Here is a 25,808-nt window from a genome sequence, read left to right on the forward strand (position 1 = left end):
CGTCGTGTTAAACTGGATGGTAACTTAATTCCTGTGATGTTAAAAAGGTTTTGTAACAGGGCACTGTCGGTCAGAAATTCTTGGAGAGTTGTGTTATGATTTTGTTTTCTTCCATGTCCGCTGGAGGAAATGTTTACTAGAGGCGCTCTGACAGCTTGGAAGTGTCCTGCCCTTTCTCAAGGGATCAGGTGGATGCCTCCCGCCCAGTGCGTACAGGTCAAACACCCCCTCTCCGTGCAGCTTGAGTATGTTAGGTAAGCTTTTCCATGCATTTTCATAGTCTTAAAAGCCAATGGTTTTGGCTCATGTCTTTCATTTCAGCATGTTTCATAGGAAAACTACTTACACTCCCCCTCCACCCCAACCACTACAAACCAGGCCTTGTACAGAACATTGAGGATGTGGAAACGTGACTCCAGTCCATCTCCTGACATCCTGTTACTACAGGATATAGACACGGCGGCTGGGGCTCTCAGGTCAACCTCTGGAAGGGCCCCCCTGGCCACTTTCACAGCTTCTGCGAGAGCACGGCCCCCAGGGTATTGTTCCCCATGCAAGAGGTGCGAGATTAAAGATACTCAGCTGAGCACAAAAAAAAATCCTTTCCGGAAAAAAACACTCCAGCAGCGTGTGACAGTCCAAGTTTGAGTAGGGGGTGGAGGCAGCTTTGTATTTTTAGACTGATTACCTTTGTGACTCTGTGCATAGGGTCAAGCGGGACATAAACAGAGCAAAACTGAAATTAAACATGAAGCTTTTTCAGGCCAAAGGGAGGAGAGGGATGTCATATCGATGGCATATCCCCAAACAGCTCCCATACTGAAAGTGGAGCCAAAGGCAGCGCAGGGGGAGCAGGTTGGTTTTGCTCTTTTCCGCTTCCTGTCTTCAAATGAAACTTATCCTGAAGTAAAAAACTCAGGAGCTTCAATAGCCATATATGGCCTTAACTGATTTTCCCAAAGGGCCTATCTGAGCCTAATATTATTACACTTTTGGTGAGGATGCTTATAGATCAAATGATATTCTGGTTCAGTCATTCCACCAGCTGTAAAATACATCAGTCTTCTTGTGGCATTTCCACAGGTACAAGGGCATAGGGAGGGGGGCACTTTGACCCCCACGTCCTGTCTCCATCTCCGGGGCCGAACATAGTGCCAACAGGACGGAGGAAGCCGGGGGCGCCACACTCTCTCCGCCCGCTGGCGTAAGACAGGTATCTGTGTCATGGAGACCTGCAAAGGATCCTGCTCTATACACAAATACACACACACGCATCCGCACTCACGCAAATAGGTCCAATGGAAAGTTAAGGACATGAGCGATGTCCAATTTGTGAATGAAACGGTTGCCTATGGCTTAATAAAGCAAGAGAGCAAGAATATGAGATGTTAAAGAACATCTGAGAAGACTGAATGGATGTGGTTGTGCAAGAAAAGGAACAGTTACAGCTAAACTGCACTAACAGCAGAAACATGTAGAAGTAATAGAGCAAAAGCTAGTTTTAAAAGATAATGGGTTATCAGTTGACAAAATGAATGTAGGTAGGGAGGAAAACAAGTAAGACAAGGGAGGAAGATACTGGGTGGGGATTCATGCTGAGACAGAGAAGGGTATCCTGACCATGATAAGTATGATGTTGATGCTGATGATGACAAATGGCTGATGGTTAACCGAAAGGTTTTGCTGTGTCAAAGAACATGTCACATGTGCAAGAGTTTGGGGGATTTGATGTTTGTGCCTTGTGAAAGGTTACTTCAAGAGTAATTTTAGACAACTAAAACAGCTCCCATTCGGAAAGTGGAGACGAAAGCAGCGCAAGAGAAGCTGGTCGTTTTGCTTTAGGAAATTAATGTTTTCTAAGTGTTTTGTAAAAAGTTTCATGAAGAATCATTTTTGAGCAGTGAACTGGAGCAATTAACAGACGAGCTACTCACTTTGACCAAAGACACTGTGGTGTGAGGGTTTGTGACCCTGCAGGGAAACACTAGGTTTTCTCCTTCCTTCATGTAGACAACGTCTGGGATCTCTTTCTGCACCTTCACAAATGGCCGCTGGCTATCTAAAACCCAAACACTGCGGTCAGGAACAAACAGATACACATTCCTTTGGGCACACACACGCTGACAGAAATTGATTGCAGACAACAATTTGGAGTCAGCAAGAAGCAGACAAAGAGATTGTTTGCTAGTTATCAAAAGCTTTTTCTGTGTTGTTTCCAGGCTTGCTTGCACTTTCTTTTGCAGCTGCAACCTCCTTGTGGCATTGAAAGGGCTTGGGTGTTGCTCCATTGTTTGTTACTGTAGCGTTATTAAAGGAAAGACAAAAAAAATCTCTGAACATTTTAACAAAAGTACCCCAAGGACTAAGGGATTCAGGGCTTCCTTGATGTGCTTTGATTCCATATAAAGGAGGGAAGGACAGACTTAATAGACATGGTCACAAGAGCAATTGATGGCCCCCAGGGGCCTTGTTGGCTGCCCGGGGTCCGCACCTACTGACCTAGGGGCCCCGGTTCTTTGCCTTGTCTTCACTGCCACTTTACTGGGGACAATCCCCTGGCCTCTTCTGTCTCTGCTTCCTTAATTATACTCTCAACACATAGCTATTTGTAACATATCTGTGTGTGCATCAGGGATATGGCAGTTTAAATTACATAACCCCGGAATAAAACTAAATGAAAATTATAACATCGGAAATTTTTAAGATTTCAATTGCTTTTCAATAAGGCATGGTGGAAGTAACAGCCTCCAGACTCATTGTAAAGCATACGGCAGGGAAATGCTTGTTTACACAGTATCAATCTGTACAGTAAACAGTATAAGTACTGTTGATAATTTCATATTTATTTAATTCTATAAATAAAAATGCTCATTAAAGTTCTATCTATATAATATCTGTGGAATTCCATGTAACACGGTCTGGCACACAGTGAAAATACAAAAAAAAAAGTTAATTAATGTATAATTTTTGAGAAACACATCTCCAGCCCTCTCCTCACTCACAAACACAGCTCAGCCCTCCCCTGCCAAGAAGACATCCCATTCCCCAGATTTTTGCCAGCCCCCCCGTAAGCAGCACAGGATGTGGCCAGCAGGGCTGAGAGAGCGAGATAACGCCAGTGCCCTGGGAACGACTGCCCAGGAGCTGGGTCTTTCTGCAACTGGGACTATTTCTGTCCCCCTCCAAGGTAGCACGTAAATGAAAGTTCTAAGTTATATATAGACAAGAAGTCGGGGAGGACAGACCACGCCATAAAGGGAAAAAAAGACAGCCAGAAATCGTGCCAAATACACACTTAGTAGGATGTGCTGCTCCAGGGAAAAATGGTGTTTAGATATTATTGGCTTCCTTTGGCTTCCTGTTTAGCATTAACAAACAGAAGTGGTCAGTGAGAAGGATGGCAACTGACGCTGGGCTTGAGTTACAGGGCTACAGTATTGCTATATTACTGTACTGCACATTAAGCCTCTTACCTGTGATGTAGACATAGATTGAGGTGGGCTTGCGCCGCTTGTCGCCGTAGCGACAGCGGTACGAGCCCGTATGTTGGGCCAATACAGGGCTGAGGGTCAGACGGCTACAGTAGTGGTTTGCCTGCTTGCCACACCGGGACTCCTCCACATGGGCACCTGGATAGCCCTTTGGCACACTAGAGGGGAAATCCCACTTCAGCTCCCATCGACCTCTGAAACACACAGTGATGCATCATAATTAGTGCCATAACAGTCACTAACATCATAAACCATGATAAATTTGGTCTATCATCTCATCAACACTTTTGAAAAAGTACAACATCATCTTGGAAAGTTCTATTTTGATTTACTTTACATCAATCTAAAGATGGTGATTTAACTGTATCAATTTTGGAATGTAAAATTAATTCTACAGTAACATTCAGTAATATGGACAGACATTGTTTTTTTATTTATTGCTATGAGGATGATCACCATCTCACCTCACCCCCAACTCATCCCAAAAGTATTGGATGGAGCACCATCATTGCAGAGAACACTGTTCACAGCTCAATGTTGGGGGGCTTTATACCCATCTAGCACATGCCTGGCTTTAGACAGCTTAAATTAGCTCAATGCATTCATTAGAAGGGGTATCCACCAACATTTGGACATATAGTGTACAACTGTAAGGGATACCTTTAGATGTAAAAAGAAAAAGAAATGGCCTGTAGTTCATGAACATCCAGTCACATTTGTATAGTCAGTGTAATTTTTAAATAGTTCAGATACAAACTAAAACTGAATTGCAATGAGATTGCACACCTAGTTTGTTTAAGCATGGCTCTGGATCTTAATCACTGCTGGGCCACATGGCACATGCTACTTCAGTGCAATGATCAGTGCCTGCAGCAGGACAGGACAAAAAACACCCCACATGAATCGTTTCACAAGTGCTAAATAAATCAGTATTTCTTCATTCCTCTGGTTTACTGGTGTAAGCCTATAAACTCTCAGTCATCCAGCTGCATAACTCTGCACCTGCCTCTAGACTCCATGAGAGACTGTGGATTACACACCTGCAGTTCAGCTGAAGTGTTTGGTTCTTCTCTAGCACAAGCTGTCGGTCACGCACATCCAGTACTGGAGAGCTGAACCTTCCTTTAGCTTCTGTATCTGTCAAGAGAGAAAGGGAAATGTGCATCAGTAACAGTTATTATGCTGGGAAGCAAGGAAAGCCCTAATAGCCTACAGAGTTTAATCTGACATAACAGGAACACTTTCACGTATCACATTAGAATTATATCTTTTTTTTATTAACAATTTACTGCCAGATATCCAACAGCTTAATGTTACTTACTGTGTAACCAGAATTAAATCAGCAAATGTGTACATAATTACACTAGCATTTGAATGAGTTATTATGGGTATTGTCAGTACACTAGCAGTGAAGCAGCCTTGTGTCCTTAAATAAACTGGGATAAGTTATAAAGATGTTATGCTTATAAACATGTAAGCAAAACTATAAAGTATGCAATGTGTTTTTCTGATAATAATAATGCAAGACACTACTACAATTTAATTAATACTTTTCTAAAAAATGTTTTTGAACATGTAAAGCTGCCTTCATAGCAACAACATCGCACACACAGACGTGCAGGACAATCATGACATAAGCTGTATCTGTTGAAATGTTTAACTTATGCAAATGCCAAGAATGCAATTCACACAAACTAATACAACTACCTGGTTCAAACTATTTCCTTAATACAATTTACAATATAAACACAGAACCAGTGATATAACTGAATGTAGTTTTCTCTATTGAGACAAATCTTATACACAGTAAAATGGGCTGCTATAACTTCCAGATACGCTGTGGGCCCTGGTTACAATGTGTTCCCAAACCCTGCCTAAATACATCCTGAACTGGAGAGTTACTATAGGGACTATTGTTGGCTCCTTTCACCATTGTCTAAGCCAAACTCACAGCATCATTTCCTTGCCACTATTCACACATAGCGTGCGGGCCATTTGCCTACACATTAAGCAACTGTTGAAATTATAAGAAGGAAGCCGGGTCAATTACTGCAGACTTTCCACGGAGACATACTGCCCCGCTCAGTTTCATGTTTCCCCTGCATTACACACCTGATCCGGCTTATCTGCCAATGATCAAACCCTTCACGATTTGGATAAGGGGCGGTTGTGCTGGTGTCAAACGAGTACAGGATGAAAATAAGAGCGAAACCTTTTGTTCTATGTGTTTTGTGCTGTTAGAGAATTCTCCAGTGCAATCACTACATTTCAAATATAAAAATCTACATTGTCAAAACGTACTGTTCACTCCGCAGTCCACACCTGTCTGGAATGTACTGTTTTTCACAAAAATTCAACATATTTACATATACTTATTCAGCCTACAGCAGTTTGCACCGCCCCTCCATGCTGAAGTTATGAGGAGTGTTCAAGCTTCACTTGCTGTAAGACTTGCTTTAAGACTTACATCATAAAGAATTATAAAAAGTGATTCTGCTGGTCTAAATCTCTCGCACTGTCCATTTCGCATTCTTTGCAGCAGCACTGAGACAGCCTTAGTTCCAAAGTCAGTTTAAGATTTATGATTGGCATCAAACACAAACAAAAAACACTGATATCTTGATGCTGAAATAATATGGCAAACCTCATAGAGGTTTTTATTATTTAAGATTTTATTTTATAAGGTTAGGACCATTGACAAACATATTTTATATGATACACTGCTGTGAACTCATGGGTTTTCAATAAAGAAATTTCACTAAAAAAACTAATATCTCAGTCAGAGAAATAAGACGTTATCATATATATATATATATATATATATATATATATATATATATATATATAATGAGATAATATACATATATATATATATATATATATATATATATATACAATGAGAAATAAACTGACGTTTGTATAGCTTGTAAAGCTTAGCTAGCACTAGCTAGTTAGTTAGCTAGCTAGCTAGCTAGATTGCGTTTCTGTGACTTTTAATTTAAAGGGATTTTATTAGCCAGACGTAAAATTGCGCACCTGTATAACAACGACCTTTTCTTTCCTTTTGAGGATTATGTAGCTTTCTGTTAAAGAAGAGAGATTAACACCGTGACTAGGCTCGACTCTTCTTCGGGAATCTGCACGGCTCTCTCTGGTGCAGGTTCTCCAGTAACGGTCGGTTCTCGTGCTGATCCATTAGGTTTCCGTTGAAGTCTAAATTTTAAATTTCAAAACGTGACTGTGTGTGCGCGCGCCGCAGCAGCGCTGTCACTTAAAGCCCCCGCATCCTGCACATGTATTAGGTGTTATATCTTTCCATGAGGTCCAATTATAAAAGTGAATGTTGCTTTAACCTCTTTTTAACCTCTACAGTAAATATTATAAGCTAGTTTTCGTACTGTTCCTGTATTAGTCATTGGCTTGTTGCCAGAGGAGGCTACATAGCTGAATATCGGTCATTTAAAACAAGCTGTGTTTTCTAGGTTTTTTCTCATTTCTATGCTCGGATCGTACGGATTGGCGAGCACAAACCTAAAATGTTTATATATCAATATTTACGTAATATTATTTTACTGGATATACTGACAGCTCCATACAGCTTAATTAAAAACTTAAAAAAAAAAAAGATCTTCACTCAACTATAATTATGAAGTTTTTGATATGACATTCCTAAGAAACAATTATTTCCAGACATTCAAGAATACTCCAGTCTGAAAACAGTACTTCATACTTTTATCATTTTTGCTTTATACTTTATATTTAGTTATTAAAAGTATTGTTGGTGATAAAATATTAAATCAAATAATTAAATGTTTTGCTGTCAATCACACTGTAAAATTTCTTATTTGCCACCTGTATCCCTGCAAGCCCCGCCCCTTGCACTAGGATTGGCTAATGCTGTCCCATCCTGGATAGTGGTACCATTCTCATCAGCAGTCCGCCCATGCGTGGGGTTTGCCGGAATACAGGTAGTAAAACAAGAATCAGCACCACGAGTTCCCACCTAATTTCCTGCTTCTCTGGTTTAGCAATAAGCTGCTGATTGGCGCCGCTTCCTGCGCACTCCAAAGTTTCCTGGAGGTGGTCATGACCCTGCAGAGGAGTCATTTATACCAGAACTTCCATTTCATAAAGTGATCAGGGCTCAGGAAACAACGCCCTGTCCGATCCAGCTAAAAACCCACAAAACATTCACAGAGATGGGTAGTGACGTCTATCACTGGTGGACCATAGTGAACATTTGGACTCCGTGTCAAAATCTCTTACGTGTTGTAAAGGTTCTAAAATGGCGATATTAAGGGTTCTCTCTTTACAATGTGGAGGTTCTTTAAACATTTAAATGTTCTCCATGCTCACATCACATTTGCAAAAATGCCTCCCTAAAGAACCTTTTTTATGTTTGAATAATGTGTGTGGTTCCTCTATGATAGTGGTTCCCAAACTTCTGAGATAGTAAGTGTCATTGTTGCCTTGTCCGTTTTGATATATTTCTTCACAGCTCTCGCTGACCTGCAGAGAACTCATTAAGTGGACAAAAGATGGCCATGAATTGTGATTGGTTGGCACATGTTTACTTTTAATACTAACGTCTACAGTTTTAGGCAAGTAGGCAAGGTTTTTTTTTTTTTTAGATAAGGCCACAGGTTTAGTACAATGGCAATTGGAATCTAGACACACACACAAAAAAAAAAAAAAAAAAAAAAAAAAACTTGTAAGAGATACAACTTGTTCTGCAGCCCCCTTAGTGGCTTCCTGCACCCCTCAGGGGGCCACGGACCCCAATTTGAGATCTGCTGTTCTATGGCAACATGCAAAGAACCTTCTTTGGCACCTTTATTTTTAAGATTGTGGTGGGTGGTGTTGTGACTAATGGGTGGTACTGGTCCTTCCACAAAGGCAAATTGAATTAGAATATGTGGGAACTCCATTGGCTGGCAAGAAAGGTGAGAAAAATCACTTTCTTGAGGTTTTTGAGGTTTGTATTTTGTACGGTCTAAATGAAAATGTAATGTTTTTTTTGATTAGAAATGCAATTGAGTAAGGGTTTGTGATTTTGATCATTTTTGAGTAATGTACAAATCTAAAATAACCCCGAATAGCCGCTAAGCACAGTGTCACAATACAGTTACATATGTACTTTCCCTTGCTTGTAATCTTGTCATTTTTCCTTAAAGTGCAACAATGTGAATAAAACAATATCAGGCCAAAAATATAAGTACTGAGTTCCCTATAGACACATGCTAAAACATGCTAAAGCTCCAAAGTAAGAAGTGTAAGCAACAGTAAAGCAGCACAGGACAGGAGCTGAACCAAACAAAGCAGAATGAAATATACATATATAATTACAATACAGTAGAAGTAAACTAAAAATCAGAAATGATCAAATCCCAAATGCTTGACCTTACACTGAAAATTAAAAAAACTCTATAACAGGTGCACCCAAATAAATACATGAAATAAACATTTTTGTCAGTTACTGGAATCCCTGAAATCCTTATGAATAAAATAAACTCTTAATTATATGTTTATTTATTCACAGCTACACAATTGTAGTATTATCCATGTTATTTGCAATACATTACAAATGTTTTTTGAAAACACTTAACTAAGAGAATGGACTGTTTTTACTCTCCTTTGGTTAAATTTCCAAAAGCCTACTAATTTCAGTTTAAAAGCTTTAGGCCAGACCATTACCCACCAGCAACCACAGAAAACCAACTCTTAGTGTTACGCAAATAATCCTGGTGTTCATGATACACCTGCTGCTGAAGTGTTCATGAAGAGTGTACAAACATGCCAGGTTCTTCTAGCACTGCTTCTAAGTTAGTGTAAATAAGGTTTGATTTCAAGCACTGGGCTGAAATATCTAATACTGCAAATATCCTGTAACATGCTATAGGAAAAACTTGCATGTTGTATGTATACGTGACACTGAGCAAGTACTGACATTCCTAACGCATTACTAACTAGGCATTCAGTAGGAAGTGAAAGTGTTTACCTCATGAGTGAAGAAACAGTTCAGGTAAGAAACATGAACATTTCAAACACTGCGATTCAGTTCAGCAAGTTGTGGAAGTCCCTGACAGTGCGCGCTGCTCTTACCTTTGGCCAGTACACGGCTGGACAGTCCACACAGCATCATCAAGAACAGCTCCAGCATGGTTTCAGTGGGTGGCAGAAGATCCTCTGGCTGGGGAAAAAAGTTGAGTGAAGGCACGCACAGTGCAGCCGCGCTGTTCCAGGTGATCAGTAATGAGGAGTGAGAAGAAACGTGTAGTAATGAGCCTGACTGGCCGCCCCCCCCCTCTTGCTCTGGCCTGTGGGTGGAAATAGGGCTGAGCTGCTGACCGGCCTGCAGAGGTTAATAAAAACGCAGGAACTCCACACACACTCTTGTCCATTGTGGCCGTGGGCTGGGATTTATTCAGTTCACACGGCTGGTGGGAGAGCACAGGGATGCGGGGGCGAGCAAGGGGGCGTACACCAAGTCCACATACAGTCTTATGCAAAAGTTTTCGACACCCCTGTTCTCCTTTTGTTTAATTTCTAGGTGCAAATTATTGAACTAATACAGAAAACCAACCTAAACATGACAATTTTCTGCACATTTAAAGCAATGTTTGTTTCTGAATTTAGCATATTGGAGAAGAGTATATAAAATGGGACAACCATTATACATGTTTTATTTTTGTTAAATTCAGCAAACAAACAATAATTGTGCATTTAAATGTGCACAAGTATATTTGTTCACCATTGAATAGGGTGCCCAAACCTTTGCAATGACTGCACTCATTTATTTATTTTAACCTTTATTTATCTAGGGGTTCCACTCTGAGACACTCAGCTGGCTTTGGATTATCACAATATCAAGACATGTATTACCCAAAGCAATTGCCCAAAAGTTTTTAAATCTTTAAATTATTCACTGTTCAGCATGTTCAGTTTTCTTAAAAAGAACGTAGGTCAGTAGGCCCAGACCTACGTTCTTCACTCTACCTATATAGCCTAGTATGTTAGTATGTTTCATAGTAGTTACAGAGTCAAGTCATAGTAGTTCCTGGTTAATAAACCTAAACATTAAGGAAATGGTTTCATGGTCAATTAAATTCACACCATTTTGCCCTTACCCCAAATGTAGCAGACTGGCCAAGGCACGTTTGCTGTCCCAAGTTGGATTCTTTGGTTTTGCACTGGAGCTACGAGGCTGCTGTAGCTAACAAGTAATAGAAGTCTTGGTCACTCAGAAGATTTACTGTTATATTAGTTTCATACTTCCACTGGAAAACTAAAAAAAGCAAATTTCAGACAGCAGATATGTCTTTGCCATTTTACTACATTTGGTTTGACTACAAATATTTGGATGAACTTCTTCTTTAATAAGTGAATAGTAAGCCTAGAGTTTGTTTGGTTAACAAAATATACAATGCAATAAGTATTACCAGTCTTATACAGGCACAGCTGAATAGTGAAATCTCATTATCTGACCATTACCAGACCACACAAAAAACAGCCTCATACTAAAGACTAAAATCCCCCACCCATACTGAAACATATGCAACAAAAACATGCTCTGCATTGCAGCTGCCTCCAAATCCTTGAAGAAAGCAATACACAGTGACCACCCATGATTAGACTGATGAATACACATTAAGACCTAAGAATTTGCACTATGAATAATAGCCAAAGGCGAATGACTAGTGGATAAATTGAAGTGAAGAAGTCTTGATACATGAAGGAAACAATTGTGCTCCTTGAAAAGTAAATCTATATAATCTATATAAGGGTAATGGTAAAATAAAAATAAACCCCTTATGTTTGAGAGAATACATAAAAGACAGAAAATTAGGAACATTAAAAATGCAGAAAGATACATAAATGATTGAAATAAAAAAAACTTCACAATGAAATTGTTTTAAATGTTATTGAAGTTGTACTATGAAGTTCAGACACCAACAGAAAAGCCTCCCCTTTTTTCCTTCAAACAAATAAACTACAATACAAAAAAATATGTGTAACATAGTCACAAAGTACAGAGTCAAAGTAATATAGCACCTCTGTTTAATATAGTTCTATAGTATTTGAGTCTAATATAAAGTATCATCATTTGCTCGGCTTTGACATCGACACCAGGTTGTTGGAGATACAGAAAATCAAGTGTAACTAAGGCTGACCAGTGTCATGAGAGTGATGAGCAAGCGGCACTGCTGTGTCTCACCAATAGGGGGCACTGTAGGACCGAACGTCAGGAGTGAAAAACAAACCGGGAGAGAAAATATGATATATGTGATTCCTTGACATGCAAACAATTTCACAGTGTCTTAATATGGCATTTATAAAAGGAAGGGTGCACCAATGAGGGGTAAATCAATCTAGAGATATCATTCAAGGCATTAATATACATGTGTGCTACAAGTGACTCAGCAGATGCAAATTACACAAAGAAAAACAATCTTACCTAGACAACTCATTCTACTGCGTATAATGAAAACGCCATTCTTCCAATCGAAGGTTAGAAATCTAAACTAATGGTCCGTCATTCAAAGCCTGGGAATGTTGGCTGGCGTTTTGAGGGTCCTGGATAAAACAAAGCCTTACTGGAGAGAGATACGTGAGCTGGACGCGTGGGCAGTGGATGTGCAGATGTGGCCTGGTCGGTTTCTTCATGGAAAGAACGTGCTGAAGCTCTGTATCACTACGCACCATGGGGACTGGTTTTGATGCCCGTGAAAAACAACGAAGCATGTGCAAATCATGATGTTATGATCCAAGCTGTGTGTGCAAGTGTCACACCTGCCCTTTAGTCTGCTGGTGGATCCAGTCTGTGAACTTGATGACCTGTGTGTAAACCCCAGGCCGGTTTTGCCGGGCGCAGCCCTCCCCCCAGCTCACAATGCCGGCCAGGAACCACCTACGCCCTCGCTCCAGACACACCAGGGGTCCTCCGGAGTCTCCCTGTGCAATGTTCAAAAACACACACACACACACATACACACACACACTTGAGTTGTGTTATTTGACTTAGATTTAAATACACACAATAAAGCAACTGTTATATTTAAACAGTTATAACATTTATAACAATTATAACTTTTTTTAATTTAGTGGATCAGTCATTTAGTGTCTGAAGGCTGGTTCTTTAGTTTTGCACTGGAGCTAAAAGGCTACATTGGCTACATTTAGTGTCTGAAGGCTGGTTCTTTAGTTTTGCACTGGAGCTAAAAGGCTACATTGTGTACATTGCAGGCCTAAATCATCACATATTCACATCAAGTTTTAAAGCTATCGCAAATATACTTCATAATGTGTTTTCTGTAATAACAATTCAACCTATCCTATATAACACAGTGGCGTGCCAATTTAATCTATTTTTCAATACATTTTTTAAAAGAAAGAGTGTCTGCCTTTATGCTTATAAGGTGATGATTCAAATTTTAGTTTATTAGAGCATTTAACATAATTACGCACAATTAAGCTGTGCTGTATAATACCTTGATCTAAAGCTCTAGCCACATGGTACTGTTAATCCGAATCTGACAATTTAGCCACACACTAACATGTGAGTCATGGTACAATGCAATACAATTTGATATAATAAGATGTACTGTATAGTTATATCCTTATTAATAGTAGTTACAGTCATCATGAAGTATGAAGGTGTCCTTTTGTTCATGTTTATAGATAACAGTATGCAATACAGTGCCAGACACAACAGAAGCAAGTCTATTTCAGAATACCTCACAACTCAACACAGTTAGAGGCAAGAGTGTGATGATTTAGCTCAACTATAAACATCCATCTTTGCTGCACAGTTTGACACTAACACACACAGCATGCACTCACTTGACAGGCATCGACTCCTCCCTGTATATTCCCTGCACAGATCATTCTGGCAGTGACAGCATCATCATACATTTTGTTGCAGGTTTTGTGATTGATGATGCTGACGGTGGCCTCCTGCAGCAACGTGGCCAGCTCACCTGAAAGCAGAGGCAGGCTTAAGTCCACAATAGCTTTCTCTTTTTCTGACCAGAAGAGGGCAGAGTAGAGACACAAATGGTACATTATGTCACTAGCAATAGGATTCAAGGTAAGCATATGGACTCCACTGGACCAAATGTCCTTTTCAAAGGGCTTTAGGCCTGTCTTACCATTTAAAGTTCAAGGTCACAATGCCAACATGTTATGTTGCAGATACATATATAAAATGATTCCATTAAATGCTTTTACTATAGATCTTCATAGGTTGCATCATTTGTTGAGATAAAGCTGTTTATATTAAACAAAAAAAAACACAAAGGAAAAAACACAAAGGATTATAATAATTTTTAATAATTATTAATAAAATGTTATTATATATTAGATTACATTATTTAAAAGCCATTTTTGCCCCCAAAATACCAAAGTACTACTAAATGAAACATAAATACCTTCTGGTGTGTCATAATATTTAGTTTAACACTGCACATGCTATAGTAATACAATGACAATTACTAATGGTCATATTTTGTTTCCTTTGTATCTCTCTCTTTCTGTTGATCATCATACACTGCTAGAGTGTTCAACCGTATCTGCCTGGCCTACAGAAGAACGCTTTTGAACATGTTTCAGAATAATATGAAATACCTTCCTCAGTGAGGACGCCCCAGCCGGTGACAAAGCAGCTGGTGCCGGAAGTGAAGGCGTGGGAGGGTGCGGGCACACAGACAGGCTGGACCAGGTCGTTGAAGAAGACGGGGGCGCTGAGCTCCAGCAGAGCGATGTCATAGTCGGAGGTGAACTGATCATATTGGGCATGTTGGACAATGCGGCGAATCTGCCGGGTAGCCGCTGCGTTGCTGGCTGTGTTCATCACCCGCATGCCCAAGTAGGCTCTCCAAGCACGGGCATCCGAGTACCTACAAACACAAGAACACAACCAGGCAGACGCTGATGTTACATAACAGTTATGATGTTTTTCTGATGGCTTTTGTTTCAGCTTGGGTGTGCTAGAGGGAATCCTTACTACTGAATAGTAACTATTTTGAGGAGAAAATTTGATTGAAAAGAATCATTTGCAGATCCTTTTCTCATTCTAGGCACTTTTTTAGTTTGTTCCGTTATTTAACTTTAGCTTTGTACTAATTATATGAATCCTGTGCAGCGCACATGTACATTTATGGCATTTGTCTTTTACTCTTATCCAGAGTGACTTACATTTAAATCATGTTACACAGGTAGAATACTGTAATGTTAGTAGTCTTGCCCATGGACTGTTATAGGTGTACTGTGGTGTGCTTGTGCAGCCAAGGACTTAGCTACCATAGGAAAGGCACCATTGTTATGTTGTTACGAATACAAATTTACTGATGTATCTATTTCAGGTACTGTCATTTACCATTTTGGTATTAAAACGAACTAAGGGGCTGAAATGACTTACAGCACTGTCTGACCAGTGGTTGGTGTGGCGCAACAGATAACACCACCACCTACCATTGTGTTACAACACCACCATGAGGGAGACCAGGGTTCGATTCCCGGTCTGGGTGACTATGCTGCGCTACACCAATAAGAGTCCCTGGGCAAGACTCCTAACACTACATTGGCCCACCTCTGTAATACCAGTAACCTTGTAAGTCGCTCTGGATAAGAGCGTCTGCTAAATGCTATAAATGTAAATGTAAATGTAACAGTGTGGTTCTGTGCTGTCAAAGCATGTTAGCAGGTTTCTGACAGCAGCTACAGAACCAAACAAAAGCAGAGAGCGACACTTACTTTATGGCATCCGAGTCCTGGAAGCAGTGAGCAGCAGACAGGAGCCAACGGGTGCCAACCAGTGAGGCTCCACACACATGGCCGTAACGCTCCATCTGCAGGCTGACCTGCCACGGCCATGAGCCGGCTTGAGCATCCGTGCCCCCCACAATCTTTGCCCTTTTCCTGGGCCGTGTCCCACAGCCTGCTCCAGACACAACAGTATACAGCATGGGCAGTGTAGACATTGCAAAGCAATAATAGTAATAACAAACTTTCAGTAGCAATAACCTGTTTAGACAGGCATGGTGTCAATAGGTTAATGGTTATCTGCTCCAGAGAGTCCTATTCTATTGGCAATACTTCTCTACAGGGCCTAGATAAACTGTGTGGGCATTTGCACATCTGTGTTAGCAATGGGTGCAACTCAAACAAAGTAGCTGAATGCATTCATTCAAAGGGGTGTCCACAAAGATTTGGGCATATAGTGTATGTTGACAAACAATATAAAATGATTTCCTTTAACTCTTGATGTGAGTAAATATTCAACATTGTGTGTGTGTGTGTGTGTGTGTGTGTGTATTACAATCAGTTTGCAGAAGACTAACCACAGCGCATCTCATCCGAGCCATCTTTGCAGTCTTTGATGCCATCACACTCTGGGTTCACCTTATTAATACACTTGCCATTCGCACATTTATAGGACGTGGGTGAGCAACCTTTATGAACTGCACATATGAAACAAGTATGAGATCTTACGGAATAAATATTTAGCATGGATTGCCTTTTAATAACTGGAATTATGCCATTAAAATGTACATCATGTAATAGCTGACTAATTTGTTGGACTTCTTTCCAAATAGATGTTTAAGCACTGTACTCACATGCTCTTGTGCAGTTGAGCTCGTCGCTGCGGTCCTTGCAGTCTATGATTCCGTCGCACATGGCAGATTTGGGCAAGCATATTTTATTTGGGCACATGTGGTGACATTTACCTGCTGAAAGGTGAACAGAGTCTGAGGACGCACGTAAGCATGCAACATGTAAAAGAGAACACACCTATATGACAGGCCAGTCTTACCACATCTTCCTGCCATGCAGCTGCAGCAGTGTAAAGAGAACATTTAAAAGAGAACAGTTCAGCAAAGAGACTGCTTATACTAGAAGTATTGACCCTTGGTGTTAGCCTCTATTACTTATCAGTTACATCAGCTTCGTTGCTGCAGTGCAAAACTAAAGAAGCAAAATTCAGATGCCAAACTGTGTAAACTGTGTTGTGAATCTTTGGACTTTACACGCCCTTACCACAGTTAGATTCCTCGCTGCTGTCTCCACAGGCAATCTGCAAGTTACACTGGCTCCCATGTGGTCTGCACTGTCCACTCCCGCAGTACACCTCCCCTGTTTTGCATATAGCTGCAGAGATAAAGCAAACCAGAGTGATGCTACAAGACTACAAAACATGGGTTTAAATCTCTGACCTCAAAACAATTTGAAGGAAAATTAGAAAATTATTAAATACATTTTAATTATTAAATACAATTTAATACAATTAAAAAGTGACTGGACTATTAACAAATAAGTGGAACATTGACTAGGGCTGCCATTATCAATTATATTAGTAATAAAGTGTATTGACTCTATTGGTGCATTTTTGTAAGGCCATTTTTGTAAGGCCAAGAAATACACAATAAACTTGGCCAAACAAAGCCATTTTTACTGCCAAGATTTGCAGAAATCTCAAAGGGGCGCTGCTTCTCAAGCACTGTTTACTGTGGAAATCTGTCTGTTGTAATTAACCGCTATGGTTATGCTAATTTCTGCTACCATTTGTAAGAAACTTTCAATGTTATGAAAATGGTTTGCATTCATATCTCACAGAGTCAAATACTTTTGTTCAGCTGACATTTATTATTTCAAGTTGTAACATGAATTTCTTAATTTGTACGATCACAGTTATTTCCTCAAAGTATTATTGGAGTTGCTAGCTGTTATTCCTATTTACAGATAATTATATATTTTTTATAACATTTTTGTTGTTTGTAAGTACAAAACAAACTTATTATTCGTGAAAATGAAGTATTCATAAAACGAAGTATTTGTGAAATGTCTTTGACTTATATTACTCAGGGCTGGTCTTATTGCCCTTATAAAAAGAAATAGTTACCAAATTAAATGTACAAAGATCTCTCTCTCTCTCTGATAATAGTAAGGATGTGGTCTTAACCTTGCTATTAGTGAAGGCCAATTAAACACATCATACTCTTTGTCGCTTCTCAAATTTTAGTCCTAGGTTGCCAGCTATTCAGCACCTGAATCGATAAGATGGTTACAAATCATTATCTACTTTCTGTTCAAAACACAGCCCACAGCTACATTTTTAATTTGCCAACTTCTGAAGATGGCTTTATGACTCAAAATAACCTGTGAAGAGAAATCAATTTAAATAAAGTAATCAAGACAGTCTTTTTGAAGTTTTTTGAAGAATCTTATCTTGCCCAAGAAATAAGTGCAACTTCAATTGTTTATAACTTCACAAACGGATTGTAACTCAATCCCCACCTTCAGACTGGTAGATGAATGCATTTTTTACACTCCTACTACAAAGAAGTCAGTGAGGGCGCACTTACAGCACTTTGCCTCGTCCCGGCCGTCTGCACAGTCCCTCTCTCCATCACACACTTTCCTCAGAGGAATACAGCGTCCGTCTCCACAACGGAACTGTCTCGGACACGCTGCGGCGCAAACACACACACACGCACACACACACTCAGACTACTGACACTAAATTACATGCTCTGGTAGTCCGCTAAAAGATTGTAACTGTAGACTTGACCTTTAACGGCCCAGAAACGTTACAAAGCGTCCGGCCCAAGACAAACAACAAACAGCATCCAACTAGCGATGCACAAAAGAGCCGTGGCACAAAGACACTTCAACAAGACAAAAGCCCAAGCACAGTGACTTCACTAAAAACAAAGTCACTTATCAACATAAAGCCCAAACATTGTCATACTTTCAGCAGCAGACAGTGGGAGGACAAAAAGACAGTGTGCTCACTGCTCTCTGGGGAAAACGCTCTGTAGACCAGGTAAAAGCCCTTGTGAGTTAAAGACTCGTCCGAGTGAAAGTGTAGTAAAACGGGAGATGGGTAGATCCTCTTCCTACTGCTGTCCCCAACTGGATTACACAGCCTGAGAACAGAGGGAAAAACACAGGCAAACGGACATCATGAAGACATCAGAATATACACAGATTCAAGAACTGCCCATCCCAACTTATGATATTTTTCATGTGCGGCTGGGTCCAGCTGGGTTTTTTTTTTTCAAGCTGGGAATAACAAACAAATGAAAAACAAATGTAACAAGTAAAATGAAGAAGAAAAGCTAAAGACTCTGAGCAAGTTCATTATAGATACTCAAATTTAAGGAAATGTGTGACTTTGATCATGTTAAGGCCATTGTACAAGTTTGTGTTTTGAGTCTGACATCTTCATTGAAGCTCAGGGTCATACGAATTTCAAGTGTATCTGATAAGCTCATAACAGGTTACTAGCTCATAACAGGTTACATGCTGTCAATACAATAATACAGTACAGATACCCCCAGATACTATGAAATACAGAAATGTAACTTATTTTAAATGTACCTTATCAGAAATTAAATAGTAGAAACGGAGAAAGTGTAGAAATCTACCTGGCTATGTGTTATAGGGAAATATACTATTTATTTCTGTAGGGTTAGAAATGCAGCATAATGAATAAAATGCAGATATTTTAGTGCAGCAGCCTATGTCACCTAAACATTCTACTCTTCCTTATTCAATATATCCTTATTATAAATAAATAACTACTTTATTTTATTACTTTTTATTACTTTTTTCAAGTCAAAAGTTTAAGTACATTTCATTAGTATTTGGTACTATTGCCCTTAAACTGTATGACTTGGGTCAAACGTTTTGGATATCCTTCCACAAGCTTGTCACAATAGTTGGCAGGAATTTTGGCCCATTCCTCCTGACAGAACTGGTGAAACAGAGTCATGTTTGTAGGTCGCTTTGCTCACACATGCCTTTTCAGCTTTGCCCATAAAATTTCAATAGGATCAGGGCTTTATGATCGCCATTCCAGAACATTGACTTTTTTATTCTTAAGCCACTTTGTAACCTTTTGGCAGTTTGCTTTGGGTCATTGTCTATTTTTGAAGACCCATTTGCGCCCAAGCTTTAGGTTCCTGGCTGAAGTCTTAAGATGCTTCAGTATTTCCACATAATGTTCTTTCCTCATGATGCCATCTATTTTGTGAAGTGCACCAGTCCCTCCGGCAGCAAAACAACCCCACAACATGATGCTGCCACCCCTGTGTTTCACAGTTAAGATGGTGTTCTCAGACTTGCAAGCTTTCTCCTCTTTCCTCCAAATGTAACATTGGTCATTATGGCCAAACAGTCTTACTTTCAGCCCATGTCTATACAGTACTTATTTCACTGTGGATAATGACACACGCTTACACACACAGCATCTTCACAAGGTCTTTTGCTTTTGTTCTTGGGTTTATTTGGGCACATTTCGGACCAAAGCACGTTCATCTCTAGGACACAGAACCTGTCTCCTTCCTGAGCGGTATGATGACTGGACATTCCCATCTTGTTTGTACTTGCTTATAATTGTTTGTACAGATGGACAAGGCACCTTCAGGCGTCTGGAAATTGCACCCACGGATGAGCCAGACTTACATTTACATTTACATTTAAGGCATTTAGCAGACGCTCTTATCCAGAGCGACTACCTTGGGTAAATTGCTTTGCTATTTACCCAAGGATAACATCAGCTAGTTTGAACAGACAAAAAATTCAAAGATACCTCTAAGTTAAGACACTACTTAACACAAGTCAATAAGGTGACCACTCTGCTATTCGCCCAAGTATTCTCAGAGAAGGAGGGAAACGAACTCTGTCAGCAAACGACTCTGTCGACTTGTGCAAGTCCACGATTCTCTTTCTGATATCTTGGCTGATTTCTCTCAACTTTCCCATGATGTTACACAAAGAAGCAGTGTGTTTCAGGTGTGCCTTAAAATACATCAGGTGTGTCTCCAATTAACTCAGATGTTGCCAATAAACTAAAAAATCTGAAGCTTTCAAAGACATGACATCATCATATGGGCTGTCCCAAATTGTTTAAAGGCATAGTAATCTTAGTGCATTTAATCTTTTGACTTTGAAGGAAGTAATACAAATTGCCTGTAAAAAGTCCCTCATTATTATTATTTAGCAAACAAAAATAATTTTGGTAATCCTAATTGACCTAAAACGGGAAAAGTTTTTTCTAAATTCATGTCAGACAGTGAAAAAAAATGCATATGTGTCTTTTTGTGTGTCATACACATATAGTGTATGTAAACTTCTGGTCGACTGTACATAATCAAATATCAGAAGTACTAATCAAAACATCTGTCCAACGCAATACTTTTTCCTTTAAGCAATTATCTGCTGATGTTGATAAATACCAATATCAGCATTCATCCCTACCAAACAATCTAGTAAAGTAAAAAATATATATATGCATGCACACATTTTCTCACTTACCCCAAATTAAGTCAATCTGCCAAGACATATTTGTTGTCTAAGATTTGGACAAGAGTCCAGCTTCTTTTTGTTGCTTCTTACCTTTAACAGTACCTCTAACAGTGTGTCATACAGTGTCAGAAACCACATAAACAAATGCACCTCTAGAGCCTATAATGGTCAATGTAAAGACTATTAACATTTCAAAATGTACCGTCCACTCTGCAGTCCACAGCCCATTTTGGTTGTAAGATACTTCAACCATGTAGGATATTTGTCCTTTAGGAACTCATGGTTATTCAGACATGCACTTTGCATGATGCTACCGATTACAGGAGATCTCCATTATGTGTGCAAAATTAAAGAAGCAAACTTTTTACATTTATTTTACATTGTTAAGAGGTTCTTTAAACTTTTAAAAGGTTCTTCACATTCTCACAAAACACAAAACTTCTTTAGAAAATAAAAGGTGGGTTTTCTATGGTATTACTGCAAAGAACTTGTCTTTGGTGTCCTGGTTGAGATGAGTTTATTAATAGGCTAGAAGCAGTGGCCCTCACTTGACACCGCCGATTTCCAACCAGTCTTTCTCGCAGCTGCTCGAGGTGGGTGAATCCTGAATGTCCAACATCACAATGGTTATGGAGAGCAGGTAACCCGGCAATGGAGCCTGAAATGAAAAAAACAGACTTAACCGGCTTCAAAGGATGCACAAGCACAAAGCAGCGGCCTGCCCCCTCGGCCACCGCCTCAAAGAGGGAGCATCACCCCCTCTCCCCACAACCACCTGTCCTGTCCTGTATTTGAATACATTTCACAGACCACGTGTGCTATAACTGAAGAGAATAGTCAGGACATGGAAAGGCCTCTTGGCCTCAGCTTACCCTGATCTTCCAGTTGCAGTCCACGTTGGGAGGGTAGTAGGCAGGATAGTAAGGAGACACCACAGAGCCATTCCAAGCGGAGAGGAAGCCTCCACATTCTGGAGAGGAAGAAAGACAAGCACAGAGAAACAGAACATGAGAACGCAGTCAAATATTTTCAAACTTCTTCAAACTTGTCCAACGTGTTAAATTCGCACCAGCTTTTGGTATAGCCTGGAAGTAGGCTTTAAAGATGGCTCCCTGTCTTTGTCGACTGAAGGAAAAAGTGACCAGCATGACGTTTCCAGATGATGTTAGCTTCATAACAGGAGACGACCCAGACACTGGCATGCCACACCACCTGAAATAGGGCATGCATGCTTTTAGATACAACTAAAATAAAGCATACTCATACTAATTTTTGCAGTATGTTTAAAGCTTAGATATGGCTTAGTTAGTCACTTGGTTGAACATATAGTCATTGCATTGTACAGGAAATGTTATAAGACATGACAAAGAGAAATAAAGACAATTTGTATTGCCACCACTGCCACCATCACATTCTCAGTTTTCTTAGAGGCTTAACAAGAGACCTCCTTTTTGGCCAGGTGGATCAAAACAGGAAAGTTTTACCTCCAGTGTCCTATTGTTATTTCCACCATCTCTTCTTTCATTACCTTAGAAATTCAGTTCAGGGTGGTCTGATTGCTACTTTGATCTATCATTGCGGCTAGAATGTCTGGACTGTTTTAGTGGACCACATCCAAGACGGCATAATTACTGTCAACTAAAACCAGAGCAGACCAAGAACCGTAGAAATCAGTTAGTAGTGCCTACACAGTATGCAACAGCAAAACCAGTGTATTTACCTATGATGAATAAATAGAAACCATATTCACACACAGCAACACACATATGAACAAACAGCAAAATCTCTTGTCTATAATCTTAAAAAAAAGGTAAGGGGTTCTTTAAGTTTCAGCAACATGGCTGAAACTTTGGGCATACCAACAGAAGAGTGAATCCAAACACACATTAAAAGTGACGGATTTAAGTAAAAGTGATGGAATGGATAATGCATCCTAACATTAAACATCTGCAATGTCCTTTCCAAAAGTTCTGACCTCAACCCTACTGAAAATATGTGGTCTGTGCCTAAAAGTTATGCCAAGAAAACCAGTTTAACTGATCACAATGTAATTGAACTCTACTAATTCTGCCAAGAAGAGTGCTCAGATATCCGAACAGAACCAGTTTGTTGATAGCTAGAAAAGTGCCTGTTCAAGTGCAACTTAATGGATATACAAGATTGCTGTAAGTCATTTTTTTATTTTGTATGTAGAATTTTCACCATGTGTTGATCTCAGGAAAAGAATTTTAAGACAAAACTGGCCAAATTTGTTTAAAATATCAATCCAACCAGCCACTCACTCGCATATGTTTGGTTTGCTCTAAACTACCAACTAATCCAGCCTTCTCCTATCACAGCACTTTTTGGTACAGTGCCACAAGTGCTCCACTCTTAAAATGTGATGGTCTGTGTCACTCCTTTAGCCAAATTATTTAAATAGAAGGACAAATACCCTCTGACCTTTAAAAACTGTCTTAATGAGTGACTTAATGCATTAAATGTTACTGGAAAATATCCGAATGTGATAATAAATGTTATACTATTTGGCAGCATGGGCTCTATTAACATGTAAAATTACTCCACCAGTAAATATATTTTTATATTTAATAATAATAAAAAATAAAAATACATCTTTCATGTGATTCAGATGAAGGTGAACTCAATGCCCATACCTGGCAATGATCTTATTCTGGAGGGGCAGAAGAAAGTCATATGCAGAAAGTTTATTGGCTGAACAGCTCCCAGGCGTTGCTCCCTGTAGAGTGACCACATCCAGTCGTACAACATGACCAGAGGGCACTCTGAGTCTCCACTGGTAATAGGGCTTCTTTGGGCTCACCAGGCTGAGTGTGCGATTATTTCCATACTTGGCGTAAAGGTCAAAAGACATGGCTGCAGGCCAGATAAGGAGCAAAGTGTCATGGAGTAAAATAAGTAATTTAGATTCCAATTAGAACTGATTTATTAGAACAGAACAATCTCTAGAGCAGAAATAATAATCTAATAACTTTACCCTGAAGTCCAAGCTGCCACTTTCCACTCTGCAAAGAGTTGGGATTCTTTATCTTTTCCGCCTTGTCATCAGAGTCATCATCATCATCGTCATTGTCATCTAGGTTCAAGCCTGCAGGTAACAAGATGTACTTTAGCACTGGTTGAAGCTATGTCATTTGAAGCTATGCAAACAGACCAACAGAGAGAACCCCAGTCCATGTCATTCAGAGAGCTTACCTAACAGCCTCAGCGTATCTTCATCTTTCTCCATGTAGTACTGCTCCTCTAGACGGCTGTGCAGGACCTTGTTGGAGCCAGGCAGGCGGCGCTGCATCCATGAATGCTTCACACTCTGGAGCTCCTCCACCACGGTAGCTGACGGAGCAGAGAACTTGCTCCAGAAGAACACATCCAGTCCATTCACTCCTTCACTGTCAGCATGGAGACACAACATTCATACTGGCTGCAGAGGTTAGAGATGCTTCATTACAAGGGTGCAAGACAGAAGCAAGTTGTTTCAAACGGACCATCTTTATTTAATTACTTTCACTGTTTTTCAAACTGCCTGAATCCACTAAGCAGTAGAATAGTTATATACTGTTGTCAGGGTTTAGAGTTGACAGGGTGTTCTGAGGTGAAGGTGCTCAAACTAGGCTGACTTCACACTTTCATGCAAAATATTGCAAAATTTCATTTTTTCACGTACTTCATGTTCTTTTCATTTGGAGATTTTTTACGATTTACACCAAATACATAGTGTAGCCAATACACACCCTACTGTGCTCTCTTTCCTTCTAGGCCCATTTTATGCAAATGAGCCAGGCAGTGACTAAGCAGATTGATATGTAGCACATTTAGAAATTGAGCCATAATCAAGTTACATGCTAATTTAGTACTGAAAGTATAACTGAAAAAAAAACAATGCATTAAAACCATGCAACTTCATATTTTCAATTGTCTAAAAACAGTATTAGGCCACCTTCCTAAAGAGTGCATGGCTACTGCAGGCTTTGAAAATATAAAAATAGAGCCTACAATAAAATACATCCCAAACTCTACCCTATAATAGCATAGTTCTTTATTGCATTATTTTATTTATATTATTTTTAGCAGTTAAAGTTAAACACTTTGTGGATGCTGCAGTCCCTTCACTTCTCAAACCCTTAAACCATTATGTACTACTACTATATATATACATATGGCATATTAGTATTATTATGGATATTAGCATGATGTTATTAGCAGAAAATATTTAATCAGAAAAGAAAATGTGGTGTATGCCATCTCTAAGATTATATAACATACATTAAACAAACATCAGTGCTAAAAATGAATCAGCTGCTTACATCAGACCTTCTTCACTGTTTAAAATGTCCAAAGTTCAGTTTCTCCCTCTTGTAATTAAATGACTATCATATTAGTGAACAATACATAAAAGTTGGTAAATCAACTCTTTTTTATTATTAAGTAAGAATTATTAAGTATATGTAGTCTTAAGAATTCCTCACCTAAAGGCGACAATTTCTGAGCGCCGGTAATATGACCTCCAGGGTGAAGACTCGTACAACTCTGAGAACTTTAATCCACCAAGACAAGGAATCGTTTCACCACCCATAACATTAGAAAGAGAGAAAAAAATGAAAACTGTAAAATAAACAATACAGAAAGAGAACAGCAGCATGCAGGATCTTTATCAGAGAAGTAAATCTTATATGTCTAGACACTCACAATGCTTTCTAGAATCTGGGAAAGCTGTTTGAACTATTTTTCTATCCACAAAACATGACTGCATGGAAAAACATGCCATTCCACAGTAGCTGGATTTGGATTATAAAATACTTAATTTCAAGTAAAATGTTAATTTATGCAATCACACACATTTCAGTTGTGTTTTTTTTATCTGATAGTGTGTAAAATAGTGTGTATTTTATCTTTTAGTTTTATTTACATTTTATTTTTTTTAAATTTGAGAAATCTACATGAAATATCCAGGTCCCACGTTAAGTGGGATGATTATATTTTTCAATGCATAAC

The 25,808-nt window shown here is 39.4% G+C and overlaps 2 protein-coding genes across 5 annotated transcripts in view; both read right to left on the reverse strand.

Annotated features, from left to right (window-relative positions):
* The window catches only part of flt1 (fms related receptor tyrosine kinase 1), a 33,258-nt gene extending 23,350 nt beyond the window's left edge, over window positions 1–9,908 (reverse strand). For 2 of the 4 annotated variants that reach the window (XM_072689171.1, XM_072689162.1), the window contains exons 1-4: window positions 9,594–9,908; window positions 4,532–4,628; window positions 3,474–3,685; window positions 1,935–2,059 (exon numbers count right to left, since the gene is read on the reverse strand). In XM_072689171.1, coding sequence (XP_072545272.1) covers window positions 1,935–2,059; window positions 3,474–3,685; window positions 4,532–4,628; window positions 9,594–9,651 — 492 coding nt within the window. In that variant the 5' untranslated portion in view covers window positions 9,652–9,908. The remainder of the gene's footprint in view (window positions 1–1,934; window positions 2,060–3,473; window positions 3,686–4,531; window positions 4,629–9,593) is intronic. The other 2 variants (XM_072689180.1, XM_072689190.1) reach the window with 2 other exon arrangements.
* A 1,671-nt stretch (window positions 9,909–11,579) lies between these two features.
* LOC140536109 (suppressor of tumorigenicity 14 protein homolog) lies at window positions 11,580–25,358 on the reverse strand. The gene is made up of 16 exons (XM_072657759.1): window positions 25,283–25,358; window positions 24,012–24,205; window positions 23,794–23,904; window positions 23,453–23,672; window positions 21,868–22,010; window positions 21,671–21,768; window positions 21,347–21,456; window positions 18,282–18,415; window positions 17,852–17,956; window positions 16,527–16,637; window positions 16,106–16,219; window positions 15,830–15,949; window positions 15,243–15,426; window positions 14,115–14,386; window positions 13,332–13,468; window positions 11,580–12,443 (listed from the first exon to the last, which is right to left on the reverse strand). The coding sequence occupies exons 2-16, from the start codon at window positions 24,106–24,108 to the stop codon at window positions 12,276–12,278; spliced, it is 2,124 nt and encodes a 707-aa protein (XP_072513860.1). The 5' UTR covers window positions 24,109–24,205; window positions 25,283–25,358; the 3' UTR covers window positions 11,580–12,275.
* Window positions 25,359–25,808: the final 450 nt, after the last annotated feature.

This window comes from Salminus brasiliensis, chromosome 1 (genome assembly GCF_030463535.1).
Source record: "Salminus brasiliensis chromosome 1, fSalBra1.hap2, whole genome shotgun sequence".
Lineage (NCBI taxonomy): Eukaryota > Metazoa > Chordata > Actinopteri > Characiformes > Bryconidae > Salminus > Salminus brasiliensis.